Source organism: Manis pentadactyla, chromosome 3, assembly GCF_030020395.1.
Source record: "Manis pentadactyla isolate mManPen7 chromosome 3, mManPen7.hap1, whole genome shotgun sequence".
Lineage (NCBI taxonomy): Eukaryota > Metazoa > Chordata > Mammalia > Pholidota > Manidae > Manis > Manis pentadactyla.
In genome coordinates this window covers 35,644,118-35,656,612 of record NC_080021.1, presented here as the reverse complement: position 1 = coordinate 35,656,612, position 12,495 = coordinate 35,644,118, and the positions used below count along the sequence as shown (strand labels likewise).

The window sequence follows — 12,495 nt, the reverse complement described above, 5'->3', positions numbered from 1 at the left end:
TTACCTAAAGTACCAAATATAAAAAAGTAATGACTTTGGTTAAGCTTTTCTATTTGGGAAAACAAACATCTCTACTTTCTGTACATGTTGTTGTTTCAGCCACTGAAACTAGTAGTAATTTTAGAAAATGATCAGGAACTTCCAAAAACTCTCCAGGTGTTTCACCAAGTCTTGAATCACTATTAAAAATTTATTGCTCAGGTATATATATCTTTAACTATAATTTTTAAACTACATTGGTGATCCAACATAAAAATTTTAACCCAAAGTCATTGTCTTAATGTTTCTTGCCTGTCTGTTTTGGCATTGGCTCAATACTTTTTGAAGAATTGTTATTATTTCTGGTTCTTAAGAACTTACTAAAATAGAACTAACTTCAGTAGATGATATGTGTGAAAAGGTGCAAGAAAGCAATTGGACTAAATGTGAATACAATTATAAGGACAAGTTTTATTTTTCTCTCAGGTTAACAAGATCCATTGTTGTTCAGAAAAGTATAATTCATTCTCTTCATATGAATCCTGAGAATTTTGTGCTCATAAAGCAAACACAAAAAGTGGTGACTGTTGTTAAAGCACAAGAGAAAGTACACTAAACACCTCTTGTTTCTGTTGTCTGCAGGAGAGCTGGAGGTGTTTCAGAAAGATGGGGAACGAAAAATTCAGAGTCGGCAGCAACTTCCTGTAGGAACAACCTGGGGACCATTCACCGGGAAGATGGACCTGAATAATAATTCGCTGGTATGTGGATGTTTGAGATGGTTGACTCAATATTTTGTCATAGCTCAGAAATGATCTCTGCTTGCTTCCCAGGGAAATCACTAAAAATAACAGATTGTTTTTTTTCTTTTTCATGGGCCACAAAACTTGGATATTTTCAAAGTGGTTTATCTGAGACAGTAATATACAAAGAATTTAGAAGGAAACAGGTTATTCTTACTAAATGGTTGTTTAGTAAGGTAATTTACAAGGTGGTTGTTCTATCTGCTTAGCCAAACTAATACTATTCAGATTTAATAATATATACAAATGCTTTTATTTTTTAATGTGGCACACATTAATTGTCATACCTTTCATGTTTGCATGAAGAACAAGAAATAAATAACCTTGTTATTCCGTGGTAGTGTTATTCGTACCTCTAAGAGCAAGGATGAATGATTAGCATCACAACTATGTGTTTGTGTTGTTAATTTTTTTGTAAAAGTTCTGAGATCAGAAATCTGCCTCTAGGTAAGATTATATGGACAATCGATTAAGTAGATGTCTTAAAGAGTCATGGAAAGTTGGGATCTGTGGTTAAACTTCATTTCTTAATTGGATATATTAGCTTCCTATTGCTGCTGTAGCAAATTACCACAGACTTTGTGGCTTAAAACAACAGAAGTTTACATTCATGCAGTTCTGGAGGTCTGAAGTCAGTTTGAAGTGAATCTCACTGGGCTAAAATCAAAGGGTCTGTAGGGCTGAGTTCCTTGCTGGAGTCTCCAGGGGAGAATGTTTTCTTTGCTTTTCCAGCTTCTCAAAGCTGTTCAAAACCCCTCAAAGCTGTTCACATCCTTAAAGCGGGCAGTGGCTGGTTGAGTCTTTCTCACATCCACATTCTGACCGACTCTACTGTCATCTTCTTCCATATTTAAGAACAGTTGCAATTATATTGGTCCCACCTAGGTAATCTGGGATAGTCTCCCTATTTTAAGGTCAGCTAATTTGTAACTTTAAATCCATCTGCTTCCTTAATTCCCCTTTGCCAGGCAATTTAACATTTACCAATTCCAGCAATTAAGATATTAAGACCTCTCCTATTATAAGTGATAATACAAGTGATAAAACTTGGGGGAAAATGTTTTACATTCTTTAGGAGATCCAGAAATTACATATATATAAAATTTAGGTCCTTCTCTGTAAATGACATTTACATAGGAAGAACCTCATGGATGCTAAATGATTCAGTCTACACTGTGGGGACATGAAAAAATCCCAGATGATGTTTTGACAAATGTCCTGAACTCAGCAGCATTGCATTTCTTCTTCAGTTTATTACATGAGGACATTTCTTCTTCAGGTTATTACATGAAAAAAACTGACATGTGGATCTCTGCTCATTCAGTGCCATATGGATGAGACAGAGGGTATTGGTTCAACTAAAAGTAAAGCTTGGAATAAATGAGAGTATTTGTGTCACCAAACTTTTAAACAGCATGTGAGAATCTAGGGTATGCTTTTTACTTTCTAAATCCATGTATTTATCCTTGTATGTAAAATGATGAAGTAGGAGATTTCACATGTATTTAAGTTAATAGGCCAAGTGAAGTATGTAAGTCTGGGCAATTTAATTCTCAGTGGTCCAGTACACTTCAAAAAGGATTTGAAATGTGGCCCCACAAACAGTGTAGACCTTGGTTGGTCTATTGATTCCTTTGAGAGAGCAGTATTAACTATACTGACTTCTCAAGCAAAGGCAAGAGGAAGAGTCTCTAAACATCAAAGGTTGTGTTAAATGTTATCCCAAACCTACTGAATCTGGGAGTTTCTATTGGTCCTCTACCATTGCTTAAAAAATGTTTTAGGCAAAAGATACTTATCTTATTTATCACTGTATATCAGATACCAACACAATCTTTATTCATTTCTCTGATATTTCTTCAAAAGGATACTGCTACTTAAGTGATACCTACTTACTGATGTAGGAGAGGAATGTTTTCCCTGTACTATATCAAAATTATATCTATATAAAAATACAATTTTTCATTAATCTTTATACCATTAACTATGTATGTATGTATGTAGAGTGATACTTTTATACATTTTTAGCATATGCTAAATTGTGATGTGTAGAAAATAAACCTATTTGTGTTTATTTTTTCAGTGGAATAATTTCCTATTTTTTAGATAGATGATATCATTTTGTTTTTTAATGCTCCTGCATCACTCTAAAGCTATTTCTTGCCACACTTAATATTTTTTAAAGGATTCAATTTGTAGATATGACATTTCCAGAACTTTTGATACTATTTGAAGTGTATGAATACTCCTTAGGGTATCAAAACCCAGAAGTGGGCATTATTCTCTATAGAAAACAATTTTAATATCCCAGTTTTCTTTTATCTTTGGGTTTAAATATTTTATTCATGTTATTTTCTTAAATGATAGCCATTTGTTCTCTATTTTAAAACTTAGTTGCTTTGCCAAATGTACTTTTAAAATATTTTCTTCTGCAAAAGTATTTTTTTCCAGAATTTACTTCTGATTTTATGTCTTTAAATACTAGTAGTTCTACTATTGGTAGTACTGTTACTAGTGTAGAACAGTTTTTTGGCTAACTTATTTTGCACACTTACTCTTTTCTAGACACTGTACGGAGAATTGGAAATGGATTAGCTCATTTAAGCCTCCAAACGAACTTGTGAATTTGGTCCTATTTAAATTGTATTTTAGAGATAAGAAAATAAAGTCTCAGGACTTTTGATTCCAGAATCTTCATTTTCAAAGATCGTGCCACACTGCCTCCTCAACAGCATCTGTAACATGATTTGAGAATGATAACATTTTTGAGGATTTCTTTACAGGAATTCTAAATTTGTAAAAATCCTTGGGAACCTTGTTGGGGAATTCTTTATATGAATTCTACATTTATAAAAGTTTCTGAGAAAAAAATATTTAGAAAATTACAAGTATGCTCTTTTTTTCTTTGGGCAAAATATGTTATACGTCATAGACTATTTGAGAAGTAATGAATTAATTCAAAGACTTCTGCAACTTTATTACCTCTTTTTAATCTATACATGATTTTAATGTATATTTCATATTGCAAGTTTTCCTTATAAAATATATGGCTTTCTATCCCTTCCTTACCCATTCTTAAATCAAATTCGGAATTACCACACTCTATTAAAGTGCTTATTCACCATGCCATGTAATGTTACTTTGCTTGGACTCATGGTATTGGCTCAGGAGATTCAGCACACTAATTAATACAACACAGTAATTAACTGAGTCACCATGCCAGATGTCAGATTCTTTTTATATCCTTCAAGTTCCCATCTTGAAGTGCATTATCTATATGCCACCTTCTGTAGGAAGCCTTTGCAGACAGGCTTTTGGATGTATACAGGACACTTGTCAAGAAATACAGGCTATATAGAAACACTGAAGAAACTGATTTGGCAAAAAGTTATTCTTGAAATCATGACATACTGAACATAAGAATAAATAATCTTTTGCCCACACCTCATTATCCTGTTAGATACTTCATGCTTTAATGGTTTAATAATACCATCAGCAGCACATGGTTAATACTTTGGTCCAGATACAGGTCAAAGTGCTTAGCATGTTTTACATCTCATTTAGTTCTTACACAAGCATATGAGAGGATCATACTTACTGCCTTTGTTCCCGAGGAGGAAACTGCTACTTTGAGAAGTTACATAACTAGCCCAAGGTTGACTCAGTGTGACTCCAGAATTCAAGTTGCAATCAAACATTCAGAAATGTTTGTAATACAGGGATAATAATACTACTACCTAGCAAGTAGAACTTCTGTAAATACTAAATGAGATAGCATGTGTGCCAACAAATATTAACTATTTATACTGCTCAGTCAGTCATAAATGTGGACCTGTTAATATCTATTAAACTTAAACTGAACAGACACTCTAACTTGAACAAGTAAAACTAGACCTTTGGTGTTTGAGTATTTTACATAACTGAAGTTGACTATATTAGTCACTGTTCTTCAAAGAAACAGAGCAAATAGGGTGTGTGTGTGTACATGTTTTTTATATAGAGAGAGGAGATTTATTATGAGGAATTGGCTCATGTGATTGTAGGGGATGGCCAGTCAGAAATCTGCAATGTAGGCCAGCAGGCTGGAGACCCAGAGAGCCAATGGTATAGATGAAATTCGTTCTCAGGTCTTCGGATGATTGGATGAGGCCCAGCTCATTATGAAGAACAATCTGCTTTACCCAAAGGTCACTGATTCAAATGTTAATCTCATCCATACAGTCTAAATTGACACATAAAATTAACTATCACAGACTCCAAAGGTCTATGATACAGTATAAGTTTCTGTTTTTTTCAAGTACAATCTTAAAACCCTGAAGAAATTGTTAGCCAGTGTGTGAGTCTAGCCATGTTTCCAACATCCCACCTTTGGGCCAAGGAATACCTTACTTTGAGTGCTATCATGGAGATGTAAACTTAATGTTTTTGAAAGTCTTACAGTTTTATTCATTGGAAGTATCAGAAGACTGCTGACAAGGAAGAACAAATTTAAATCACTTTAAATTATGGTCAGTATTTGTTTTGGAGGTGTTTAGAGTTTCTATATTTATATGTTGTGCCTTTGAAGTTTTCTCATTTTCTCTTGAAGACAAAAGTCTTTGTAATATGCTATATCTCTGCTATGTTAGCACATAGTATCTGCTTAATAAGTATCAAGCAACCATGATTATTTGGAAGAATGAGTGTCTGGAATTTAAGGGACCTTTGCCTTCACTTGCTTTTGAATGTATCAGCTGTCAGAAGCTAACTGGTTATTCAGCCAATTGCTGGAATTATGCAACATCATACTTAATTACATAGAACATAAATAGAAAGTCCCAGGTTAGGGTAAGCTATCACAAACTGTTAAATTCAACAAATGAAATCTGATAGGAAATCTCATTTTAGTGATGCTACTCACTCAGAATAGAACCTTGTTTATTTTTCCATGGGGCATTTGTGACATTGAATTCTACAAATAGAAACATACATATGAAAGATACCACAGACAGCATTTCATTGACTCAATACTGAAATAATACACTCATTATATTATACCTTAATTTTTTAAGATACTTATCATCATAGAAATGTGGTTGAGAAAAGCATTAGAAGTCCTGATCCACAGCATAAAAAAATTAGAATTATCAGGTGTCTCCATTTATCTCCTTCTAGTTCAAACTCTTTTGGTAAGCTGGGGAAGCCATACCAAGACAGCCTCTAAAGATATAATAATGAAGTAAATTTGAAAGTAATATCCAAATTAGTGTTGAGATTCTAGAGGATATAGATTTGTTAAAAGTCTCTATGGTTCAAATTTGGACCTCTGCCTTTGGCACAAAATAGGTATTCAGTAAGTGCTCTTTACAAAAAAATATGATCTGATTTAATTTCCTTACCATGAGCATTCTTCATCCTATCCTCCCATCTTCACCCTCGTAATGATATAATTTATAATTTTGCTGAGGCATGACGTTTTGTGGGGACTTACATTTCTTTTCATTGATGTTGACATTGGGAGTGGTATCTTCCTTCTTAATATTCACTCTAGTCTGGGCTCAGTACTACCCTACTTTCCCACTTCTCGCATCTCTCTAGTCTCAGCTCTTTTGAATTTAACAGTGCATATTTCCCAAAACACTCTGGCCTTTCTTCTCTTTTCCCTCTGTTCCCAGTGCCTCGGGGAGCTTATCCACTTGCAAAGCTTCAGCTACTAATTTACAAATGACATTTAAATTAAAAAATCTCTAACCTTGGCTTTCTACCCTTTCTCTAGTAGCACATTTCAGCTGTTTTCTAAGCCATTCGCACTGACTTCCTCCAACTTAACAGTCACAGGGAGAGTTGATTATTGTTTCCACAAACTGTCTTTCTATCTTCTTGCCTTCCAACTTGCCACCTTTGATTCTGTCTCTGCATCGCCTCTCCTGCCTCTGCAGAAGTTTATTCTGTAAGTTATTCCATAATTTTGTCTCCATTTCTACCTCTCCTTCTTACACATCTAAATGTCCATTTACACATATAGTTACACACACACACATACCTCTTCTTTATTGCTTATAATTACTACCATTTACACACATAATCACACATACTCCTCTCCATTATTGCCTAGTACCATTTACACTTAGACACACACACACACACACACACCTCCATTATTGTCTGTAACTACTACAATTTACACACATACTCACACACACACACACACACCTCTCTTTGATTGCCTGTAACTACTACCCTTGCTTTTTTCTTCCACTTAGAGCCAAATATCTCCCAATATTCTCCTTTTCACATCCAGAAACCAAGTTCCCTAACTGCTGCTTTCTCAATGTCTTTTCTCTTCTTTCTGTTCCTCCAACCTCTGCTCTAGTTGAAACTTCCGTAATTTCTTCCTTGATCATCATAATATTCTTCTAATTGTTCTTTATGCATTCTTTCTTGTCTCCTTTTTTTTTTTACCCAAAGAATGATCTTTCCTAAGAACAAAACTAGTCAATTTTGTGCTTAAATTAATCTGAAAAAGCATAAAAGACCCACACACCTTGTCAAAGTCTAAAAGGACCTTCAGGATGTCCCCCTCTTACGCTCTTACCATTTTCTACTCTCAGTGCAGATTTCAGTCAATCTCTCACCTATGCTAGTACTCTGATTATACTTTCTCATGTCTCTCTGAATTTCACCGTGCTATGTCATCATCCTAGAAAGCTCTACTCTCCTTTCTGCCCCACCTCATCACACCAGTTCCAGTTCCTATTAAAGACTTGGTCAAGGTCACTCCAAAGTAAACCTTCCTCAAAGCCTCCAGTCTGGAATGGATATGCACTCCTCAAGTATTTCCATGATGCTCTAGGTTTACTAGGATAAGAGCGTTTATCACATATTTGTAAGTGTCCAGTTGTCTCTCCCCTGCAGACTGTATGCTCCTTGTCATTATCTTTGTATCCTTCCTATCCGGAACAATGTCTGGCTTGTAGCAGGGACTCAATAAATAACTTTTAAGGAATAAATAAATAAATTCTTTCCTCTAACTTTTCTTCCATATCAGTTAATGAGGCATCTCTCTCTTTATTCAAGATCCTTGCATTCTTCCTGGACCTTCATACCTATTTCTACTGTTTCCTCTGAGATCTTACTTCTTCTGCCCAACTTAGCAAAACAATTACCACAGTTAATGCCACTGTGCCTGTTTGATTTGTTTATATTGTTATGTTTTTTTCTTAATCTTGTTTGAACCTAAGTTTCAGTAGTGCAGGATAATGAAAGCTATTTCTTCAGTTTTTACACAATAAGGCGATGTGCCCATGATGGTTTCTTGGGAAATATTGACTAATTTCAGGGTAGGATTTGTAGTGCTTTGAAGCAGTTGGGGAGGATGAGGTGCTGAGCCTATTAAGGCAATTATGATTTGTTTACAACGGAATCAGTTTTAGATCCCTCGCTATGACGTGGGTGAAGGCCAAGAAGGTGTTCTGCTCCACCAAGCTTTCTGTGAAGTCTCATCCAGCATTGCACTTTCCAGTGACAAGCCATCTGGGAAATTCCATCTGTCTCTGCTTGGAAACTAAGGTGGCAGTCGCCCACTGTGAGCAATTTTCTATTAACTTCTTGGATAAGATCAGTCAGATTTATACTGAATTGATGGAGCTGAAAGAGCAGGGTTGTTCCAAGAGAAGACAAATGTACTGATTCCTCTAATTGGGCTTAAGCCAGTTTCGTTCACAGACGCCCTTAGGTTCTAGTAGTGCAAGGGCTTATAACCTTTTTAATTGTACCCTGATCCTCTTGGGAAACGTTGATGAAATTCATTATTGATGGAGGTTATAGATTTGTCCCTTAGGGAGGCCAAGATCCTGGCTTCTCTCATACTCTATCTGCTCTGTGAAGAATTAATGGAAACTGGGGACAGGAAAGCTGACTGGAGAAGACATGAGACAAGACATTTAATGTAGCAGAGCTTTGGAAAATGACGTGTGGGCCTGGTGTCTAGAATTAGAGTAGGTTTTGTTTGTTTTTTGTTTATTTGTTTGTGGAAGTAGGGAGTGCTCAGGGAGGGGGAAAGGTCAGTATAGGGTCCCAGGTTAGTAAAGGCATCCCATAGAATGTGAGTCAGGAAGGAGACCAATCACTAGAGAATTATTTCACAATTCAAATCTGTAGGAGCAAACCAGAGAGGTCAGTTGCATATGGATCAACAGGGACTGATTGTATTGCAGTGTAAACATAGGTAAGATGTTGGCAATGAATGGAATTATACTATAATATGAGAAAATAATGTTGAAATGAAAACATAAATTGTATCTTTCCTGATAATTTGGACTTGCCTCCAGATATCTTTTTTGTGAGCAGCTAGTCTCTCTGCTAATCTCAATCTTCCTTTGATTTACTTTTTCTTCTGATGGCAAAGTCTTTCCAGGTTCTTTATGTTTGAACTTAGATTTGAAAGGTAGGAACACAAAGATACAATTCTTAGCCTTATATAGATTTTTCAAGACAGTATCACTTATGGGTCTAACTTTACTTACCTATGTCTGAAATTTAAATGCTTTTTTGCCTTTGGATTATGATACATGGCTAAACTTATCTACCTATACTTAGGCCAAGTTTGAATAAACAAAAAGCATTATTTTTTTATTTAAGGTTATTCATTGTTTCCTTTTTCTAGAACTCCAAGGAGAACTTTTACTGAAGATGAACTTTTGATGGAGTTATCAGAATGACTCCATGCTTTGTTGTTAATTTAATCAATGTCTGGAAGACATAGTTGTTCATCTCATAATATCGAAGTTAGTCTAAGAAGAGTATGTGTATAAAGTTGAAGAGACTATTGAGTAGCACTGCCTTTCTCACAGAATATAGGCTTGAAAGACAAAGTCTGGCTACTGATTTATACTCCAGGTGCTCTTTGTGGAATTCTTCCTGTTTGAAGATCTTTCACTCTTCTGGGTCTCTCAGGGGATGGAGATAGGAGATAGAGTCTGCTCCCTAAGGTGAGCCCATCAGATTCTTGGATGGTGTGGAAATGTTTTGCAAACTATCATTCTATTGTTTTCATAACACAAACTATAGAATATAAAGCTTCAAAGATATTTTTGGCTAGAGGAAAAGTTAAAGTCAGAAAGTTCTGTGAAGAGCAGTTGTTTGAAAAGTTGACCAAAACTTTCTTGTGTTATTTGCTGATATATCTGGCATGCCTTTTAAGGTCTTTCTCCTTGACTTTTTTGAACACTTGCCACTCTACAACTCTTTTTAAAACAATTGGTTTGGCATTGGGTACTTATCTGTTATTTGCATGGTATAATAAATATTGGTCCAGTGTTATGAGGATATAGCAGTGATCTCAGCCAGGCATGGTAATGAACACACTCACTCGGTGGGAGATAATTGTGAAAGAGTGGATACAAGTGCTGTTTTGTACTCCTTCCATTTGTTCATGGAAATCAATATCGCTTAGGGATAACTCTTTTAATAAAATATATATTGGAGTCATAAAATATTGGATTCTGTTTTTAAACTACCAATAAATAGGTAGTTCCAGGACACTATTAATGAAATATCATAATTTAACAGTAGCTCTCAGTTGACATTGACAATCGTTAGCATCATATGAGATTTTCCACTTATAAGCAAGTTTGTGAGTATAACCCTGTCTAACCCACTCCTACAAGCCTATATATTGACGTGTCACGGTGCAGAGGCAAGAATTCTTGCATATATTTGTAATAAAACAAAAATAAAAGAATATTTATTAAACACTTTTGGAAACTTACAAAGTTATTTAAGAAATTCTCTCATGAGAATTAGCATCACTTTTCCTTGTTAAGTATTATTTTTCATTTACTTTTATGCCACTTTTCTCATAAAATCTTTGGCCTTGTTTGACAAAACTGTGGCTCCTTGATTCTACTAATTTGCTTGTCTTTTCTGTCATTCTATGTTTTCTATCTCTTTCTGGTTTAAGGGTCAGGAACTCAGAGTCAAGCATAGGGTTATGTGTGTAAGCGTTGTGGTTTTCTCATATTCTTTATTCTTAGTTTCTGAGAGTCAGAAATATAAGCACATCTAATCTAGGTGGCTCTGCTACAGCGCCTCTGCAAAGGCTGCAAAGTGACAGCCGAGGCTGTGATGTCACCTGAAGGCTCAACTAAGAGGAAGATCTGCTTGCAAGCTCGCTAGGGTGGCTACTGACGCAGTCCCTTGCCTCATGGGCCTCTCCATAGAGCAACTCACCACACAGCAGTTGGCTTCTCTTCGAGCAATCAAATGAAAGGGACAAGAGAAGGAGTGCAACATGGAAGCCCCAGTCTTTTTGTAATCTGATCTTGGAAGTGGCATCATGTCGCTTTTGCTGAATTCTTTTCATTAGAATTGGGTCACTCAGCCTAGCCCACACTGAAAGGAAGGGCAAGAGCTTGAAACCAAAGGCTGGGGTCTCTGGGGGCCATCCCAGAGGCTCTTTAACCTCTAAAGGTAATTTGCATAAATGCTTACCTGGCCTCTAAGGATAGAGAAGGACTTTCAAATAATAAGAGCAGTGGGCGAAATCACAAGGGAAAATCCAATAAATCTGAACAGAAAAAAACTAAATCGTACATTGTAAGGCAAAGATTAACCAATAAGCTGGAGACACTTGTGAAAATGAGATGCACTTATTGTTATTTGTGAAGGTAAATAAGGTTTTTTCACATAGAAGATGATCAGTAAATCCTTGATTACTTAGAAATTGTGAGGATAAAGATGAGTGAAACCATAGGAAACATGAGGTATACAAAATCTAATGGGAATTAGGGACCAAAAGCACACTGTTTGCTGAGTGGTCCTTCTTCTCCAGTAATTTTGAGAAACATACACTAGCACATTGTAAAGATCAGAAATGGAAAAGAAAGTATGGTGAAGAGCCCATGATGGGAGCAGAGTAGCCTGATTTCTGATTCTTGTCCCGACTGTTATTACCTGAAGTGGATATTGCTATCTTGGGTAATCACACATGCTCTCAGTTTCCTCATTTATAAAATGGAGGTTATTATACCAGCCCTCCATCATGGCGTTTGGTAAAATTATATAAAATTATATACATTTAGTCACTTAGAAAAATATACAGAGTGTTATAAAAACCTAGATTACTTTTTATTATGCCTATGAATAGAAAGTAGATTACTCATTCCCCAAACAGTGCATCTAGACCTTTTCTCTTCCATCCCCTCTCTGAACATATTTTAAAAGCACATTGGTCATCATTGTGCATATACATCTTTATACACGTGTGCACATGTATTTATACTCAGAGACACACATTTACTGATTAGCTAGCATGAGTATTCTGAGAACTCATAGCCTAGAAAAGTACAAGGTATGTACTTAGAGCATTTATCATCTAACAATCACCACAGAAGCAGAGAAAAAAACATTATTTTTAGAAAGAGAAGGAAAGGTTAAGTGGCCAACCTGTTTTTTTGATAAGCTTGCTTCTTTGTGTTTTCTTTTTGTAAGGAGTTATTCTTCAAAAAGCATTTCTCAGGTGTGTGATTGGGGATTTCAGGCAATATTAGACAAGCAATTTAGCCTGTCTGATTCACTTTTGAGTTAGCTTTGTATTTTAAAATGTTAACCTAATTCTTTCATTATTTATGGCATTTTAGAGTTGAAAGAATGGAGGGAATAAGGAATAAAGCAGTTAGAACAGAGATGGTGATGCCCCATGAAATATGAAGAAATGGGGAGAGAGTTTGGAAGG

General features: G+C 35.7%; 1 protein-coding gene across 4 annotated transcripts in view; it reads left to right on the top strand.

Annotated features, from left to right (window-relative positions):
* Nucleotides 1-12,495, top strand: part of ZFPM2 (zinc finger protein, FOG family member 2) — a 462,487-nt gene that overhangs the window by 238,679 nt on the left and 211,313 nt on the right. For all 4 annotated transcript variants that reach the window (XM_036876344.2, XM_036876341.2, XM_036876342.2 and 1 more), the window contains one exon: nucleotides 622-740. In XM_036876344.2, coding sequence (XP_036732239.1) covers nucleotides 622-740 — 119 coding nt within the window. The remainder of the gene's footprint in view (nucleotides 1-621; nucleotides 741-12,495) is intronic.